This window comes from Erpetoichthys calabaricus, chromosome 3, assembly GCF_900747795.2.
Source record: "Erpetoichthys calabaricus chromosome 3, fErpCal1.3, whole genome shotgun sequence".
NCBI lineage: Eukaryota > Metazoa > Chordata > Cladistia > Polypteriformes > Polypteridae > Erpetoichthys > Erpetoichthys calabaricus.
In genome coordinates this window covers 89,784,932-89,806,264 of record NC_041396.2, presented here as the reverse complement: position 1 = coordinate 89,806,264, position 21,333 = coordinate 89,784,932, and the positions used below count along the sequence as shown (strand labels likewise).

The window sequence follows — 21,333 nt, the reverse complement described above, 5'->3', positions numbered from 1 at the left end:
ATGATGTCTGGTTGATCAGTGACTCTAAACCGGTCAAGTATATAAGTCTATGTGTGAGCATATCCAAACTAGGGATGCCTATTTCCTTATGAGTTCTGCAGGCTGTGTGGCTGAATGGTAAACCTCAAGTGAATGACCATAATTTACTATACTCCCATTGTAATAGTAAACACAAAAAGCTCTTAATTAAAATAAATACTTTGTGGACTACCATTAGATTTATTAAAGTTGATGTTAGCATGCTAACTAGCATTAGGTGGTAAAGGCAAATCTGAAAGGTTAAGCTTGGTTTTGTGCTTTTATATTTTTATCTGCTAATTAAGAATTTTTAAGTTAATGAATCTTTGATAAGTCTAAACATACCCATTTTTCTGTTCTATTTCATCTTCACATTGCCCTATTTTTTCAGGTCTTTGCAATATTTGCTTTTGCCACCACTGGAGGATACTCTGGAGAGACTGATATTCTTATTAACTGCTCTGGCACAACACCTAAGGCTCAGAATATAAACCTCCAATTCTTTTATCCGTTCAGGTGAGTATCCCAGACAGAGGTGACAGAGCATGTACACAAACCTGTTTAGCTGGGTTAACAAATAACATGCCATTTGCTTTAACTTGTTTGATACTAGGGACCCCATAAATTAGCGAGTTAGTGAATATGGAACCTCCACTTGGAGATCAGGTATATTCAGTGATGTAGTATGAGACAGATCATTGCCTGAGCTTAATGAGTGAGTTGTCTGAAGTTGACTGCCCCTTCTGCTCTCTTGTAGGCTGAACCAGATTTCATTTGTCGTGAACTGCTTAAACTCAACCAAAGAGACGGTGCACCTGGTTGGAAATTTTTCCTCATCTGCAGAGTTTTATGTCACCATAGGAGTGCTTGCATTTCTCTTCTGCACCGTCATGCTGGTAGTCTATTTGGGCTACCAACATATGTATCACGAGAACAGTCAATGGGCCATCGTAGTGAGTACACAAGCACATCTGCTTTTTTTTTCTTCTTCCTGAGCACAACTTGTACAACTGATGCCAAATACAGTTGAGGAAATCTATCAGCAGCAGTAAATTAATATTTAAGGAATAAACCAATAGGCCTTGGGTTTTTATTTTCTTTACCTTTTTAAACCAAATCCTTGTCTGATGGCTTATTCAGTATTATTAGATTCTGTAGGTTTGCTAATTGTTACCTTGTCCTCATATTTCTACAACTGGGGAAAAAACTATATAAAAGTGACTATTAGATCATAAAGTGAATCATAATAATTAATAATAATAGCAGCCTTTTATAATAATTAATAATTAATAGCCTTTTTTAGTAAAAGAAAGTGTTGGAGTATAGCTGCTGTGTGAAACTTCTGCCAGTGTTCTGTTCTTTCAGAATTGTACTAGCTTTTGCAGAGGGAGAGGCAAGATAAATGCCTCTTTCAACTAACCATTCAGTCTTTTCTTTGCCAGAGAAGTAGATTTATTTTGCACTATTTTAGATATGGATCAAATCAATTCTGAAACTGATTTCCATCAACACTTAGTAAACCTGGTGGCTTTGCAGTGGTGCTCATTTACTGCAATACTTTGGTTAGGAGAGATGTTTATGGGACCCTTATAACATAGGTTTTTAAATTGTTGTTTGCAAAACATTTTGGGTTGGGTATTATCTGAATTTGGGTTGTGCAGAGTTGTGATTCACAAATGTAATCAATGGGAAAGGGTTGCATATGGTTTACCAAGTGTCTCGCTATGGGTTGGCATGAACAGTTTAAGCAGACAACATTGCTTCACTATGATCTGCGGCAGTGATTCTCCAGTGGGGATGAGATGACTGTCGGTGGCAATTCTCCATGGAAAAAAGGATGAGAGTCCGAGGCGTTCCTCCAAGGAGGACTATGGGGATGAATGTAGGGGGTGATTCAAGGTCTTGAAGACAAAAATGGCTGCAAGAAAAAACGTTTTAAGAAATACTGCCTTATAGGGTCAAAGCAATTAAATATTAGTCAGTTCCGCCCACACACAATACCAGATTTGGCCTGGACTTGATATGCTCTCATAATGTGAATGATGAGCCAGAGAACATCCAATTAAATTCAAGATACACATGAATGGAAGAGTGGAGGGGAGATGCCATTCTAGTGCATTCTTGATAATGCATGTTCATGTAGAGGAATGTATTTTGCTAAGTTGATTGTCATTCCTCTAGCTAATGATCCTTCATCTCTAAATGTTGCTTCTGCCTTCTTTCTGGAGAAGAAAAAGCAGATCATCGTCCCATGTAGCTGAATCAGTATTTTAGTTCTAATGTCTATTCAAGATTTGACTTTACCAACCCACTTGTTACAAGCTCACTTGAAACGCAGGCTAAACAGGCAGACATAATGCAGATTACATGATGGATGATTAATCTGTTATAATGTATCACATGTATACTGTATGTACAATCATTTCAGTTTTAAAAAGTTGTGTATAAATGTACTGGTATATGCAGGTGTGTATATACAGTATGTATACATAATGTGTGGAGACAAAAATGCACAGAGGCTGTCAAAAGTCTGTACACCATTATTGAAATTCAGTTTATGTTTATGTAAAAGCCTAAAATAAGACAAATTGTGTCAATTTTATCATGTTTTAATAATAATTTTAGCCATTTATAAAAACCAATAGATTCTTTTTAATAATAGGTAATTTAAATTTTAAAACTGTCTGTACTTTGGTTATATAGATATACATTACTTTCATAATGGGGACTATTTAGAATCAGTTATTATCAACTAGTGATTCTAATTAGTTCTAAATAAGCTAATTTCCTGAAGCTTCCTAAATTACTTAGTGCAGATATAATTGTGGTCCACAAGGAGCCAACAAAAGATCTGTGGGATCTTATTAGGGGTTTGCCAGTAGATCATTTGTCTTATTTTAATAACTAACAAAAATACTGAGGTAACTAAACAGTTATAACTGTTTTGTTTGGGGTGTTAAGATAGTGTTGTGTTTTTATTTTTTTCTTTTTCATTTACATAAATAATTAAAATTTATTTTTATTTAAAAAAAAATGTTTTCTTAAACACAGCAGATTGCTTAAACAACAAAAGTAGTAGTATAGGATGTGCAGAATTGTGAGGTATTTTCTCCATTTAAATAATTTTTTTTGATGATTTCTAGAGGAATGCCAACAATTCTGGTGGTTTTACCATTTTTTTTTAGAAAAGATAGGGTTTAGAACAGTTCTTGTTCAGTAATTGGGGCACCTAGGACTCTGGTGTTTTTTCTTTTGAAAGGCGCTATAATTTAATGATGTTGAAATGCGAAGCATAGGATTATGGCTCAATGTTAGCCTGAGCTGCATTTATAAACTTGCTGTTAAAAGTGAACTGACTGTTACTTGTTCTTATTTCAGAAATAGAAGAGAAACTTTTGATTCTGTATAGCTGTTAGGCCAAATGTTGGCTATGTGCTTTGCCATTCAATTAATAACAAGAACACACTGCTCAACTTAAATTCGGTTTTCAAACTGCATTCAATTCACCTCTGACAGCAGAAATGATTGTACTATGTTTACAATAATATGCAAGACGCTAAGATATTTCCAGTTTCAATAATTTCAATAATTTATATTTTAATTGTGAAAGTTTTGTTATCTTTCATTTGCCAATTTATTAGCAAAACTAATGGAGCAATTCAGTGTACTGTAAAACCTTTGACAGCTTCCCATGTAAAAGAAGAATGTGTAGTGGATTGAAATAAATTTTTGTAACATGTATTTTAGTTAAGTGAAAAACTGAATGTTACTCAATACGGTGGCATTGAAGCACCACTTTGGGGTGCACATATTCAGTGAGGTAAAGCAGAGTTGTATTATATTAGAACTACAATTAAGCAACTGTAGCACCAGGTAATATGCGTTTTAAACTATGTTTAATAATAACATACTGAATTTGAGAGAGAGAGATTTATGGTAATTAGAGAAGAAGGTATATTGCCCGGAGGAAGGGTTAAGCAAGTGAAAGCATTCGCTTAGTGAGAGATCAGCAGAGAACAATTGCAGGGCCTTGATAGCTGATTTAAAACAAGAGGAAAATACATTATTGGACCAATCCAAATTAAGATGTATAGTTTAACAGGGGTAGTATTGATTCCAAGACACAATTGAAAAATTGGAAAGTTAAGTATTTTGTTTAGTAAGGAAGAGTAAAATGTAGGAAAAGGAAATGGGTGCATATATGGATCCAATGATAAACTTACAAAGTTAGTTTACCCACGACAAATACTCTACTGCCCTAATGAACACCACCCATGTGGAGTAAGTATTCTGATATGAAGTTTGTATTTTAGGAAGATGACATTGTAGCAGGTTTTGTTAGATGCAGAAAAAAATGCACTAGCTGGTAATGCTTATTTCAACAACTTTCTACATCTTGTTTGTTTAGATGGATTTCCAGATGGAGAAAAAAATCAATTGTATTACATTGTAGTGTCTGAACAACTGGCTCTATGCTATGGGGAACTGAGGCCATGGACATTCCAGGATAAAACATTTCGGAGATACCTCAAAAAGCTGAAAATAACAAATACAAAAATCATTTTAAAAAATGGAACAGTATTGCTGTCTTCTGTAAATTACTGATAATTTTAAAATTGTCTATGAATGAATACTGTTCTTGAGGTAGTGTACTTGTTCAAAAGCCTCTGACATTCTCATGTATTCACAAGTCTGTTAAAATTCAAGCAATACAGATTTAGTAGTATAGTTTTCTGTAAATAATACTATAGTCTACAGCAGTGCTTTTCAAACTTTTTCTGTTGTAGTCTCTATAAGGACTTCCAAATTCTACTAAATGCCCCAACATAATAGGTGAGAAAACTACTGGACTAAATGTTTAAGAGTCCGTGTAGGTGGATGAGGATATTTATTTTATTAATTTTTCTTGTAAATATCGATACAAAGAGTTTTCAGGTGTCAATAAATGTATTATTATTCATGTTTTTATAAATATATAGTATTATTACTATCATTGCTGTTTTACTATGCTAGCATCATATTTTAAATATTAGTTTGTTAATAAGATGAGTGAATTTAAGTTGCTAATAGAGCACAGTATGCATATCAAACTGGTTGAAGGTACAACTGAACTCTTTCTCACACATGGTGTTTTACTGTAAATTTTCAAGGAAAAAGCACCCTGTTAAAATGATGATAAACTGCAACATACACGTGTAACCCAGAATGCAGACTTTTGGAGCAAAAAGCAGAAGAATTGGCTGTGCATGCACGTTGTCAAAGAGCATAATGCTGTTTGGCACAGGTCATCAAATGACGAGTAAAGGTGCATGAGCACAAAGAGATCAATAATATTTCTGGCTTTATGTGCATGTTCTAAATTTAAATGGACATTGAATTCCTCAGGACACCAATATCTTCATAACAATCCGTTCCATAATCCATTTTTATATCTGTTTATGCACAGTGAGAGTCCTGTTTTTGTGAAGGGCTTGGTTTTTTAGTTGTCACTTTCATTTGAAGTCTGCAGTTTTTGCCTTGACTTGAAACCATAAATGAGTGCAAACTACAAAGGCGAGGTTTGGCTTTGAAATAATATCCACCATCAAAGTCACTCATTTTTTTATTATTCTTACCTAAGATCACTAATAGCACAGTGTCAATTTTTTTTTTTTTTTTTTTTTGGACAGTTCTTCCTAAAGTACTGCAGCTGTGATGAAGGGAAGAATCCATCCAGTGATCATTTAGAAATTTGCAATGCAATTAAATAGATTTTCAGAGTTTTGGATAGCTTGAGTAGTGTGGACAAAACTGTGTCCTTATTGCTTCATTCGGGAATTGTAGGTGATGCCTAAGGGTTGTTTAATGTCATAATATTTGTGTATCCTTTATGCTTATTTTTAGACTAATGCTTTAATTGCTAGTGCTTGATATAATTTAACCAGTGCTGGTGTTCTCTGATTGCTCTATTTCATTGTTTTGCTGTCCAAAAAAAGAAAATAATAGTACTGCTGGTGTGTCGCATTGCTTCTGCAGGTTGAGCATCTCTAATGCAGATTTCAGATATGGATTTTGGGATATTTGCATATACATAGTGAGATGAGATACTTTATATTGGGGATGGTATCCAGTATTGTAGGAAATCTCTGCATTTTTTTTTCTCCACCAACCAGAACAACATGGGCATCTGAAGCCTATCCCAGAAGCCAAGATGGCCCATTTCCAGGCAAATAAAATTATTTCCCATTAAACTGGTGCACGTCATTTTGTTTGTTACAACATGTTATTGGTGTTTGTGCTTGATGCTTGTAGATGTGTAGCCTTTTTAAAGGAAGGTAAGCAGTACCTTTTGATCAAGACTGTTGTACAAAGTATATTAAAAATCAAATGGAAAATTTGGGACAGCAGACCAGTTTGAGCTATCAGATTGCTCAAAAAGCTATGAGAAAAGAATGAAAGTTTTGTGTACAGCTGTGTATCGCTGCTGGAGGCTGATTCACTGAGAATGGTGTCACTAGAATTTTACAGTATATTCAACTATCTCACATTCCCATTTGTGCTTCCTGGTGAGGGTCACATACAGTTTATTGAGAATTTAAAAATAGTATGTGTTGAAAATTATAATTTTGCTGTTTTTATTCAATTTATTTGAAAATACAACATTATAACATAAATCAATCAAACAAAAGAAAATAACATAACAAGTACAATTGTGGGTTGTAATTTATGTGCCATCAGTTCCCTGTAAAATGTTACAGTTTTAAAAAAAATGTTGCCGTTGTTTGAGCATAGAGGTTACAAACGCTTGTGACACTTGCTTTAAAAGCACGGCAGTGGTGTGACAGTTATGGAGAGATTTTCTGATCACACTGCAGATGACCTGTCTGTTTCATTGGGTACACCAAAAAATTGCTACAGGAAGCAGTTTACCTTACAATTGTACTACATAACAGCAGATGTGGTTGTAGCCAAAATTACATTCTAGTTGAGGGATCAGTTTAAAATAAAAATTAGGAAATTTGACAACTTTGTTTCATTATTTGAAGGCTGCGAAATATCTACAGTGTAATTATTATTATTATTTTCTTCCTACACACTGAACGTGAAAAGGCTGTATAGTTTTTTTGTAAATTTGAGCTTCATTTTAATAACTGTGGGTCGAATCACATGATCATTGAATACAGTGACCTATTAAACTGTGTTGCTTCCAACCTTGGAATTTTTTTTTTTTAATAATTTCAGTGCAAAATTTGACATGTAACAATAAATAGTGGTCAGTATATTGCTTATTTTGTTTAATTCACACATCACAAAGATGTCCAGGTTAATTGGAAACTGAACTGGCTCACATGGGTGAATTTGGTGTGTGCATGATGTTGCCCTATGATGCATTGGTTCAATGTTAAGAGCTAGTTTGTTCTTTAAACATGATACTGAAGGGATATGCTCATGTCTTCTGTCACTTTGAATTTGAATCGAAGAAGTTTGACAATGGATAAATAAATGAAAGTTTTGCAAATCAGACTAATGTAAGCATTCTCTCTCTCTCTCTGTTTCTCACAGGATTTTGTGTTGACTGTTTTCTTTGCATTTATGTGGCTGGTTTCTTCTTCTGCCTGGGCAGAGGGATTATCCAATGTCAAGAAGAGTACAAGCCCTGTATATATCCTGTCAACCGTAACATTTTGCAAAGATGTGCCAAATAGTTGCACTCCAGGTGCCTTACCCTCCATGGGAAAGCTCAACGTGTCAGTGGTGAGTTACTCAATTAAGGCAAAAAGGCAACATCCCATTGATCCCATCCACTTCTTCTGGCTTTTCTTTTAATAAAAAAATTACAAAAAAAAGCCATTAAAGTAACATGTATGTTGATTTAGCAAAACAATGTGTTATGTTTGCATATATACAGTATGTGTATGTATTGTATAGTATATAGTATGATTATGTATATTATTGTGTTTTTAATGAAAAATCCAGTTAAAACAATTGTGAGTTGGCATGCTTGTAGCACTAGGCTATACTGACCCATCAGTCACAAACATTTGTTTTTGGAATGAAGCTAATTATTTGGATATTTTACCTATTTGAAGTAGAAGCCAATTATGAAGTTTTCAATTGTTGGTGCTGTCATCCTTGCTCAGTTCTCTAACAGTGCAATTTTGCATTTGATTTTGTCTTAAAATCTGAGTAATAATTAGTAACAAAGTGCAAATTTTAGCAGAATCTGAAAGTTGGTCTTGCAATGAATTTATTATTTTTTTTAATTTTGATGTGCCATCTAATGGCCTTTATGGCTTATTGTACAAAAAAGTAAATATCTCTTGTCTGTATAAAGTGTCACCCTTTTCAACATTCAGTCAAAGAAACTGTTTTCAGTATAGATCTATTCATAGACCGCACCATCAGAAAAAAACTAGCAGGTTGCCACAGGATCTAGAAGCTTAAAAATGCAGGATTATTGTATTAAAATTTTGCATCTTGTAACAGTCCAATCTTCTAAAACTAAATATAGCTTTATTTTAACCTTTTATTCTGCACCATTATGTGTGATTCATACCATACACTGCCATTTTGTTATGGCTGCAAAAAATAAGCTGTGTAACATAATTCTGCATTAATTAAGTGCATAGATAAGGAAATATGAGGTTTTAAGGCATACATAAGCATCCAGAATATCATGGTAGAAATACACTGAGTTGCTAGTTTATTAGGTACACCTATTTAGTAGCATGTTACACCTCCTTTATCCTTCAGAACAAAATGAATTCTTCAAGATGCTGGACACATTTTTCAGGAATGTTACATTTTCAGAATACGCTTGTAAGATGGTTAACAGGCTCATCCAGTGACAAGCCATTTTTCATGTAGATATCTGACATGGCAGTATAAATGTCTGCAAAATAACTTTAGTAAGTTAGTCAGTAAGGACAGACTGCACTGTGCAGCCAAGCAAGTTGATGAACATAGATAGTAACATCCAGACTCGCCTCTGTCATCTAAGGGAGTTAGGGTGTTGCTGAGCCTTCTCATTAAATAAAAATTCTCTTCACAAATAAGAGAATTTACATGTCCAGGGCATATACAGTGTGCTGATGGCATCCTTATTTGGGAAATTGTCCTGAGATCAGATTGTTGCATATTTTGAATAAAATAGAGCATTTGCTCTTATAAACTTTATTTTTGTTAACTGCTAACGTGCTGGACAGTGCTTTTTACAGATTTTATTCCCCTGCAGAAGAGTTTTCTGTAGTTTTTTCAGCAGCCCATGAGCAAACCATGTTGTAAATTTAAAGGTGAAAGGTACGTGTGCATTGGCATTGTGTGCAGATGAAGTGGTGGTAGTGGCAGGCATAATTTAGCACTGTGCAGGAGAATCAGTTAAACTGTAAATTTCATAATAAACTGTCTTTGTTTTTGTTAATAAGTGAGTGCATTTCCCTATAAATAATGAAGCAAAAGAATGCTACTTAAATCAGGCACATCGCGTACAAAGTGTCAAGCATTGGTGCAGCGGAAGGGGAAAGAGGGTATTTAAACAGGTATTGTAATCATAGGAAGTACTTATGGGTTTGGAAATTGGAGAGAGGGAGAAAGTGCTTCTTAAGCAGTGTACATGCTACCATGTTTTTATTTAAAAACACAGACATTAGTCTCCAATTTTGTATTTTGTCCACACTACCCTGGCATATATAACTCCAGAATACAGAGACCTTTAAAAACACTCTAGAGCTGTGTATTTGTGAAAACATCGACTCAATGCTGGAATGTAGATTTGTGAAAACTTAAGACTTTTGAAAACCCATACTCTAACCTTGCTCTGATTTGTTTATGCTTTTTACATAACCCTTCCCAGATTAGACCCTGTCATAATGTCACATTCCCTGATTGTTCTCAGTTCACAAAAGAAAATGTTTTTTCTAACATTGCAAATATAATGAAGTTGCTTTCCATGGCACTTGTTGTGTTGCTTTCCTGTATGCATCTTTTGCTGATTGTATAGTTTGAATGCTGCATACATGCATATAAGACAGATAATTCATCTGTCACTTCAGTCTTCCAATAAATCCCATGGCTGACAGTGTAACCATCCATTTGAGGAGGACACTTCCATTTCCTGTTTTCACCATGTCGGCAAGCAGATTTGACATTTAAGTTTTCAGTTGTTTTAGCCTGGGCAGTGATACTTTTGTAAACAATGTGGAAAGTGTGGACAGAGATTATTTTCATTTTAAAAAGCTATTTAGTAATGAGGACTTAGCATTAGATTAAGCAGGCTGAAATCAAACAAATTGCCAGTACCAGATACATTTTTTTCTAGAGTGATTACTTTTATAAACATGTGATGTATTTTTTTCAAAAATCACTACACACTGGGGAAATTCCTGAGGACCAGAAAATAACAAAAATTGTCCCATTTCCTTAAAGGGGAGATCAGCTTAATCCAAGTAACTGTAGATCAGTAAGCTTGACATGCATCACAAGTTAATTAATGGAAGCAATTACTAAGGAAAAGACTGAGCACCACATGGCAAGGAGTATTCATGAATGGTCAGCATTGGTTGAACAACAACATTTATTTTTAAAGGATTTTTTATACAGAAAGTGTAGCTCAAAGTTTAAAAGAAATTAAAAGAAACAGTTAACAATTGCAAAGAAAAATCCAAAAAATGCCTGAACAAAACAAATTAAATAATAGAAATGAAAGCATCTCTAAGCATAGCTTAAATTACTACTAACTAATGCAGTTTTTAACTCTGTGATCATTAAAGCGGTAGTAAAAGACCAAGTCTGATGCTCTGGTTTTGGAATTTTAGATGGGGAGATCATGTTTCACTAATATGTGAGACTTCTGAGAGAGCAGCACAAGCATTTGATCAAAGAGGCTTTCTATATTATTTATCTTGATTTAATGAAATTGGCGATCTTGTTGGCTTGTTGGGCTAAATGGCCTGTTTTTGTCAAAATTGTTCTATAATACAAAAAAATGTGGCAATGTTGCATTTTAAAGCAATGCACCCTGCTTTTAAATTGCTAATGCAGTTTGATACGTTCCTGGTACTAAGGAATTAATGTCTGTAATTGGTCAACAATTAAATAATTGAATCTTAATGTTTTGTATGTACGAGCAGAAAGTCGATATTTGGCACTTGTAAAATTAACCAAGTTAGCAATGAACTTTTTTATTTCCAAGTAGGGCTATATACTGCAAGGGTCTGGCATATACCTTTCTCCAAAAGGACCTTCCTTATGTGGTCTCATGCTTAGCTTCACTGTTCTGTCGAGTCCAGTTGACCCAGCACTTGAGTAAAATCTGCATCTCCGTTGCAGTTGCCACTTTACCTTACCTTGGTATGCAAAGATGTTAGAGACTTGTCACTGTTCAAGTGACTAAAACATATGATGGAAACCACATTTTCAAAATGTAATTTTCTTCTCTGTATGGAAATTTCTCTTTTAGGCTTAGTGTTGATATAAAATAAATGGAGGGAAAATTGGCTACCACTATGATTTTCCAGGCTTATATTACGATAGGCGAGTTATAGCAGTGGTTTTCAAGTCCACCTGTGAGGGTTGCAGATTTTTGTTCCAACCAATTTCACATTTGGTGTGTTATTCATAATTTTAATTGATCTCATTGTCTGGTTATCTGGCCTGCAAAATCATAAATATTTATTTACATTCTTTGTCATAGCTTCAAATGCTGTTGTTTCTTTTGCCATTTTCTTTTTCATTTAAACTTTTATGTGGAGGGGCGGCATGGTGGCGCAGTGGTAGCATCGCTGCCTCGCAGTAAGGAGATCTGGGTTCGCTTCCTGGGTTCTCCCCGTGTCTGCGTGGGTTTCCTTCAAGTGCTCCGGTTTCCTCCCACGATCAAAAGACATGCAGGTTAGGTGCATTGGCGATCCTAAATTGTCCTTAGTGTGTGCTGTGTGTGTGTGTGTATGTGTGTGTGTGCCCTGTGGTGGGCTGGCGCCCTGCCCGAGGTTTGTTCCTGCCTTGCGCCCTGTGCTGGCTGGGATTGGTACCAGCAGACCCCTGTGACCCTGTGTTAGGATATAGCAGGTTGGAGAATGACTGACTTTTATGTGGAGTTTTGCCCCTTCATTTTATCCAAAGGCTGATGATTAGCAAAGAGCAATGCTGAGAAAGTTGCAAACAACATGAATGTTTCAGGAGAGCAATTATTTCACTGTCATTTCAATTGTATGCTCATTAAGAAATGAAAAGACAATTAAAACAATTTTTCTTTAAGTATTGCTTTTTAACATTTAGTGCTGTCAGCATTTGGATACAATTAACAGATTAAGTGCAATATTAAAGGATGAATTAAAAAGAAAATGGCAAAGGAAACTTACATATGTAAAGTTCTGGTCAAAATACAAATAAATCAGAATTTCTGAGAATAAGAGACTAAAAAGATAGCTCACCAAACAATGAGATTGATTAAAAGTAAGGATGATGCACTATTTCTGAAACTGTTTGGAATGAAAACTTTGTTGGCACAGGTGTCCCAAGCCTGAACTTGGGAACTACTGAGTAATAGTATTGGCCAAACCTTGTAAACACAAAGTCCTAGGTGAAACAGATGTTAGGACTTAGGAGAGCAGTTATACAGTCTTCAAACTGAAATTCAAAAGCAAGCACTTGTGTTTTTCAAATGAGATTTAACATAGGCTTGGGTTTTTGGCATGTTGGACGTGAATACATTTAGCACACAGCAATTAGTACGGAGGGAGGGAGGTTTAGACCAAAGGGAGATGTACACAAGGAGGCAGCAACTTTAGAAGCCATGAACAAGGATTTTATACTACTTTTTTGTATTTCAGTTGCTTTACTAGCAATAAAGTTGAATATTATTATCCTTGAATGGGAAATTCAGTTGGTTATGTGTTTTATTATTTAATAAGAAAACATCAGGAAAAAAAGTAGTACAATGTAAAATAAAAACTATAAAGTTATTGAACAACCTCATAGCAATATGCAATCACTTGTCTGACTGTTGAAATTAAATTTGTAATTTAGAAGATGAGCAGGAACTTTTAGGACAAGGTCTATATGTAGCTGTTACACAGATATTTTTGTTTTTTGATCATTCCAGTCCTTCACCTGGTTGATTTTAATTTTATGCTTTAGTTTGTTTATCTTGTATGTACATGATTCCAAAAACCTAGATTAGTTCAAAGGACAGAATACACAACATATAGATACGGAATATAGGACGTCCATAGAATCCATTGACACTGAAGTCATTCAGTTTAAGTAGGTTAAATTTACTTTTTTGAAATTTCTTAACCATAGGACTCAATTAGAAAATCTTAATTGATCATCTATAATAAATTCATAAATATTTATTGGATGTAACTTTAACTAATTTTCTATTAATATTAACATGATTTTTTTATATACTGCAAAAGACCATTTTCCTTTAGGTCATCTTCAAATTGCCCTAAAGAAAGATATCGGTGCACCATTTATTATAAGTTAATGTTCCACTAATAAAACATTCCTGGGATGAAGGGATAGAATTTTAAAAACATCAGCAGTAGTTCAGCATCATCAGCAAAAGTAAAATGTGCGAGTTTGACGTAAAGCTCAACTGATGTTTGTAGACGTATCTTTGCCCATAATTCCATTGTTTCTATACTAAAATAGTGTATCAATGTTATTTCATATAGCATTCATGCATATGATGCAGGTATAAGAATATTATTATGTATCTTAAATTAGCTAACAAATCTAATTTCCTCGCTTTTTGACTTTTTGTCCATATTCCTTTGAGAATAATGTACTATGACTAAATTAAGTATCAATTTCTTGGTCCTAAAAATAAAATTTCTTCTGTGACTACAAATGACCCCGTGACCCTGTAGCTAGGATATAGTGGGTTGGATAATGGATGGATGGATGGATGGACTACAAATGAAATACATACAGTATCATACTAAACTATATAACATAGAATAGGGAACAAATTGTCTTATAAATAAAAGCATCTTTCTGAAACAACTGATTCAGTAAAAATGCATAAACTTTAACAAAACTTAAATAAGAACAGTTAATGACATTGAAAAATATTAGATCACAATGAAATTTGGATGAGATTTTTGCACCATTGCACTTTTTATTGTTAGATTTGTTAAAAAAAATGATTGAGACCAAATAAAAAATATTCCATAGTGGTATTCTCAGTTGTCACACACACATACTTATAAACTATATATAAATAAGTGTTTATTTTTTTCTGGGGATTTAACATGAAAAACAAAGTGAGGAAAGAAATGTAGTACCGGTAATCGGTGCATTCAAACAGGGTTTACCTGGTATAAACATTAAATGTCTTTTAGGAAATCTAGGGAAAAAAAGTAAAATGTATGACAGATGTCCCACTGTGGACAAGAACACAATAATGATTTTTTCCTAAGACAAGTGGTTCAGTTTATGTTGAAATTAAAAATCACACCAAAACCACTCTTAATTTAGAAAGAAAAATCACTGTAACAAGTATAGGGTGAACTCCTTCTTGACCACCAGCCCCATTGGACAATTTTCCAATTCACAAAATCTTATTCATTTACAGTTTTGTCACACACATATGGTAATTTTAAGTAGTTTAAAATACTGGTACATTTTAAACCATGTCTTTTAAGAACAACATAAGTAGAATAACTTGTGAAATTATATTTATAAGACTTGAAAAATAATAAGTTTGACATTCATTATTTTTTTTAAACCTTCGTAGAACATAAGAATTTTTAATAAATGAGAGGAGAACTTTCAGTCTGTCAAGCTTATTTTGTTATCCAAGAGCTGAGTTTTCCCAGCATCTCATTTGGATACTGTTAAAAAGTTGTAAACGTTTCCGCTTCACCTACATGGCTTGTTAGTTTGTGCTTCCTGGCTTTGTTCTCAAAGGAATACTCCACCCGAAAATGATCATTTTTTTAAACGGTTACTCACTCCCTCTTGTTTGTAGTAACCGTGGAGAACGGTAATGATAAAGTTCCTTATACAGTAGGCTTCTATGGGATCAATGCTGAACAGTATCAAAATGTCCATGGAAAAAATCTCAGTTTGCTCATCAGATAATCAATCATATACTCATAAATGAATTCATGAATAATTCTACTCACTATTACAGCTTGTAAGAACATAAATGCTTACTGTACCATATAAGTAACAGGTACAGACCATTTATTTCATACTAGGAAAATACCTGCGCTTCGCAGCAGAGAAGTAGTGTGTTAAAGAGGTTATGTAAACATATATATATATACATATCTACATATACACATATCTACATATACATATATATACATATACAGTAATCCCTCCTCCATCGCGGGGGTTGCGTTCCAGAGCCACCCGCGAAATAAGAAAATCCGCGAAGTAGAAACCACATGTTCATGTGGTTATTTTTATATATTTTAAGCCCTTATAAACTCTCCCACACTATTATAAACATTTCACGCACAATTATACAGCATAAACCCTTTGTATTCTCTTAGATATTAGGTAAGATTCGTTGAAATTATGTACGTATGTAAACACACTGTTTATATACAGTAAAACCTAAATATTATTTTAAAGATATCGAGCATCTCCGATATCACATATGTTACAGCCATTATGACAGACAGGCCACCATCAATAAATACGTACAATGCAAGAAAAATTGTATACAATAAAATGTGTGTACAGTGACACTAAACTATGTACATGTAATAAGTACTGTACGTAAATAATTAATTATGGTTACTCACCAACAATGACACATGACGACTTGTCCAATAACGATGAGTTTAATTTTACTGCACAACAAAGGATAGCGTTACAGCTCTTCTAAAGGAGCCTCTTCAGGCGACTGTTTAGCACCGCCGTTGTTCTTCTTCCATCACTCTTCAATCCAAATCCCTAAAGCAGATTCCATCCAGACTACTGCCTTACAACGTCCACTTGCAACTCATTTTGCGCCCTGGTTAAAAGACACTGCGGCCGTAGATCTTATATGCTTTTCCTCCTTTTTAAATAAAAAGAATCGTGGACTCATTTATGCTGTAATGGTGTCCTGCAGTGGTGTAGCTGTTTCCTTCCTTCAACATATCCAAAACTTACCTTTTCTGCAATCATTTGCATCTTCTGTTGGCGCTTGTGCACGTTAATGCTGAATGAGTGAGATTAGTACTTCCTGGTTAATGCAGCACTCCGTCGCTGAGCCAATCAGCAGCACACAGGAACTTAACTGCATGCTCTGATTGGGTAGCTTCTCAGCCATCCACCAATAGCGTCCCTTGTTTCAATTCAAATGCGTCCCTTGTTTGAATTCAAATGGGCAAATCAACTGAGGAAGCACACGTACTGTAGACCGCAGACATCCGCGAAGCAGTGAAAAATCCGCGATATATATTCACATATGCTTACATTTAAAATTCGCGATGGAGTGAAGCCGCGAAAGACGAAGCGCGATATAGCGAGGGATCACTGTATACATATATATATATATATATATATATATATATATATATATATATACACACATCCACATATATATACATATATATACACCCCCAACTCGTCACCTGAGTCGTTTTCGTCTTTGCACCTGTGAGTCACGTTGACTGTTCATTTTTCAAACAGCGCCTCATTCGCTTTTGTCTCTGGTACAGTCCAAATGCACCTCTGAGCCACGTAGACTTTTCATTGTTCTTTGCGGTTCTGGCTACTTTTCTATATATAATCCATCAAGTCACCCGACCATGGTAGTAGCTTTTAGGGATGTAATCAGTGCGAGCGTATGACCCGCACTTACTGGGAATTCCTCGTTCGTGGGGAACAATTGCAAGCCCCGGTTTCCATCACGAATGGGGTTCAAAGGCTTACCCATGCCTCTCTGCACCAGGTAGACACACGTTGATCCATTCAGTGCAGTTACCTGATGGAGGAATCTGTATAACATTGAATGAAGTGTTGTTTCCATGAAAAACATTTGAAGTGGTAGCCATGGAGGGCAAATGAACAGTCAATGTGGCTCACAGCTGGATTTGGACCGCAGCACAGACCAAAGCGAGTGAGTATGTGTTTGATGAGCTGTTCGATTTGGCAGGCAGTGCTCTGAGGTGCGTTCCCTATTAGGTGGGAGGAGGGGTAGAGTTTCTGGGCGGGGCTTCGTTGTTCCTTTCCCATGGTTTTTGATGGTGGACGCGGTCGGGTGTCGTAACCGAAAAGAATAATGAAAAGTCAACGTGGCTGAAAGGTGCATGTAGACTCCTAGCACAGACGAAAGCGACTTACGGGGTGGTCGGTGAGTTGTAGCGTCCGGGCACATGAGCAGGCAGTGTGAATGCCTAGAGAGCGAGGGTGGACGCGGGCTGGGGAATAAGGAGTGTTGGTGGGCGGGGAAACGTTTTCCGTGCTCCTGCATAACCATGTAAGAAGACGCATGTTTGTTGCGGATGCGAATTGCTGTATGTAGCGTGTAAAACAGTTTGCGATGGTGCACGCGGTCGTGTGTTGCAACCGAAAAGTCAACGTGGCTCAGAGGTGCATGTGGACTGTAGCACAAACGAACATAAATGACGGCATGTTTTCCGAGGCGTCGCGTCCGAGTTGGTGGGCGTGGCTCTGCGAGTTGTCGTCATATCCAATGGTCTTAGAGTTGATGGGCGTGGCTGTCTTGCGTGCTTTCCATGGGTGGCTACTTGTTGGCGGCTTAGTGAATTATATATATATATATAGATAGATAATGGCAGATTGAATGTTCCTGGGGCAGTCAGGACATTCTCCCTCTATGTCCGTCAGCTGAGGTGATCTCTGCTCATGGGCTGATGGCTTGGTGGAGTCAGAGTATACAGAAATCTTATGTAAAAGGCTATGGAATGCAGCAATTCAGACATCCCAGACTATATCCCCCCAAGCTGTACGGCTGTACTCCTTTTTTCAGGATGCTAACTTTAGAACTGCCATGCAGCTTTTATAATGTCGCTCACTCTCCCTTCTACCCACCAGTTTGGAAGGGCTACACAACTGTTATCATGACAGTCATCGCTACCGATACTCTGGAAAGTGTCATTCGTTTGCTGGTGCTTTGTGGTGATCAGTACTTTATAGGGACCCCATCCCCCTTGTGTAATATTGGTTAGCGCTGATTGAAGAAATCAGTCATAAACAGAACATAATAGCTCATCTGTTATTCACACCCACTCATCAGTTCAAAAAAAAACATTGAATCTTAGGTCAATGGAGGTGGTGCTCCAGTGTGTCCAAGGTTCATCAGAGGAGAGGTTCTCAAATGCCGGAGTGTAGTAACACTTTGTAAAACTTTTAAGATAATATTAATTTGGTATAATTAGCTAATCAGTGTCTATCTAGAAACTTATTCATCCCTTTTGCTAGAAATCACTAGAAGCAAAGAATCTTCATGACATTTCTCATGGCAGAGCCCAAGAAATACTTTTTTGTGGACATATATTGCACATTTTTGATAATAAAAAGCAATCAATTTGAAAAAAAAAATTGAAAAGCAACCACATAAACATAGTATTAACAATAATAATCACTAGAAATAAATCTATAAATAATAGGGTCATTATTGTCACATGTGCAAAGTACAGTAAAAGTCTTACTTATATGTGTTAATCAACATGCAACATGTCACTGCTCTCTAGCACCAAGATTAGTGCGTACAACCACTGTAAATCGAAGCTTCTGTCATTACCCGAAAAACCTTTGAATATTTCTCATGTAATATACAGTATATATATATATATATATATATATACAGTACTGTGCAAAAGTTTTAGGCAGGTGTGAAAAAATGCTGTAAACAAAGAATGCTTTCAGAAATATAAATAATGATTGTTTATTGTTATCAATTTACAAAATGCAAAGTGAGCGAATAAAAGAAAAATCTAAATCAAATCAATATTTGGTGTTACTACCTTTTGCCTTCAAACCAGCATCAATTCTTATAGGTACACTTGCACAAAGTCAGGGATTTTGTAGGATTATAGTCAGGTGTATGATCAACCAATTATACCAAACAGGTGCTAATGATCATCAATGTCACACGTACAGTGCATCCGGAAAGTATTCACAGCGCATCACCTTTTCCACATTTTGTTATGTTACAGCCTTATTCCAAAATGGATTAAATTCATTTTTTTCCTCAGAATTCTACACACAACACCCCATAATGACAACGCGAAATGTTTACTTGAGATTTTTGCAAATTTATTAAAAATAAAAAAATTGAGAAAGCACATGTACATAAGTATTCACAGCCTTTGCCATGAAGCTCGAAATTGAGCTCAGGTGCATCCTGTTTCCCCTGATCATCCTTGAGATGCTTTTGCAGCTTAATTGGAGTCCACCTGTGGTAAATTCAGTTAGCTGGATATGATTTGGAAAGGCGCACACCTGTCTATATAAGGTCCCACAGTTGACAGTTCATGTCAGAACACAAACCAAGCATGAAGTCAAAGGAATTGTCTGTAGAGCTCCGAGACAGGACTGTCTCGAGGCACAAATCTGGGGAAGGTTACAGAAAAATTTCTGCTGCTTTGAAGGTCCCAATGAGCACAGTGGCCTCCATCATCCGTAAGTGGAAGAAGTTCGAAACCACCAGGACTCTTCCTAGAGCTGGCCGGCCATCTAAACTGAGCGAACGGGGGAGAAGGGCCTTAGTCAGGGAGGTGACCAAGAACCCGATGGTCACTCTGTCAGAGCTCCAGAGGTCCTCTGTGGAAAGAGGAGAACCTTCTAGAAGGACAACCATCTCTGCAGCAATCCACCAATCAGGTCTGTATGGTAGAGTGGACAGACGGAAGCAACTCCTTAGTAAAAGGCACAGGGCAGCCCGCCTGGAGTTTGCCAAAAGGCACCTGAAGAATTCTCAGACCATGAGAAAGAAAATTCTCTGATCTGATGAGACAACGATTGAACTCTTTGGTGTGAATGCCAGGCGTCACGTTTGGAGGAAACCAGGCACCATTCCTAAACTGAAGCATGGTGGTGGCAGCATCATGCTGTGGGGATGTTTTTCAGCGGCAGGAACTGGGAGACTAATCAGGATAAAGGAAAGATGACTGCAGTAATGTACAGAGACATCCTGGATGAAAACCTGCTCCAGAGCGCTCTTGACCTCAGACTGGGGCGACGGTTCATCTTTCAGCAGGACAACGACCCTAAGCACACAGTCAAGATATCAAAGGAGTGGCTTCAGGACAACTCTGTGAATGTCCTTGAGTGGCCCAGCCAGAGCCCAGACTTGAATCCGATTGAACATCTCTGGAGAGATCTTAAAATGGCTGTGTACCGAAGCTTCCCATCCAACCTGATGGAGCTTGAGAGGCTGCAAAGAGGAATGGGCAAAACTGGCCAAGGATAGGTGTGCCAAGCTTGTGGCATCATATTCAAAAAGACTTGAGGCTGTAATTGCTGCCAAAGGTGCATCGACAATGTATTGAGCAAAGGCTGTGAATACTTATGTACATGTGATTTCTAATTTTTTTATTTTTAATACATTTGCAAAAACCTCAAGTAAACATTTTTCACATTGTCATTATGGGGTGTTGTGTGTAGAATTCTGAGGAAAAAAATGTATTTAATCCATTTTGGAATAAGGCTGTAACATAACAAAATGTGGAAAAAGTGATGCGCTGTGAATACTTTCCGGATGCACTGTAGGTTGAAACACAGTCATTAACTGAAACAGAAACAGCTGTGTAGGAGGCTTAAAACTGGGTGAGGAACAGCCAAACTCTGCTACTAAGGTGAGGTTGTGGAAGACAGTTTCATGTCATGACAAGATTCAGCACAGCAACAAGACACAAGGTAGTTATACTGCATCAGCAAGGTCTCTCCCAGACAAAGATTTCAAAGCAGACTGGGGTTTCAAGATGTGCTATTCAAGCTCTTTTGAAGAAGCACAAAGAAACGGGAAACGTTGAGGATCGTAGACGCAGTGGTCGGCCAAGAAAACTTAGTGCAGCAGATGAAAAACACATCAAGCTTATTACCCTTCGAAATCGGAAGATGTCCAGCAGTGCCATCAGCTCAGAACTGGCAGAAACCAGTGGTACCCAGGTACACCCATCTACTGTCCGGAGAAGTCTAGCCAGAAGTGGTCTTCATGGAAGTGTTGCAGCCAAAAAGCCATACCTCCGACGTGGAAACAAGGCCAAGCGACTCAAGTATGCATGAAAACATAGGAACTGGGGTGTAGAAAAATGGCAGCAGGTGCTCTGGACTGATGAGTCAAAATTTGAAATATTTGGCTGTAGCAGAAGGCAGTTTGTTCGTCGAAGGGCTGGAGAGCGGTACAATAATGAGCGTCTGCAG

General features: G+C 36.6%; 1 protein-coding gene across 1 annotated transcript in view; it reads left to right on the top strand.

Moving 5' to 3' along the window:
* LOC114648204 (synaptophysin-like protein 2) overlaps positions 1–21,333 on the top strand; it is a 42,930-nt gene that overhangs the window by 16,742 nt on the left and 4,855 nt on the right. Inside the window, exons 3-5 of the mRNA XM_028797095.2 lie at positions 410–534; positions 776–971; positions 7,561–7,752. Of these exons, the coding sequence (XP_028652928.1) occupies positions 410–534; positions 776–971; positions 7,561–7,752 (513 nt within the window). The remainder of the gene's footprint in view (positions 1–409; positions 535–775; positions 972–7,560; positions 7,753–21,333) is intronic.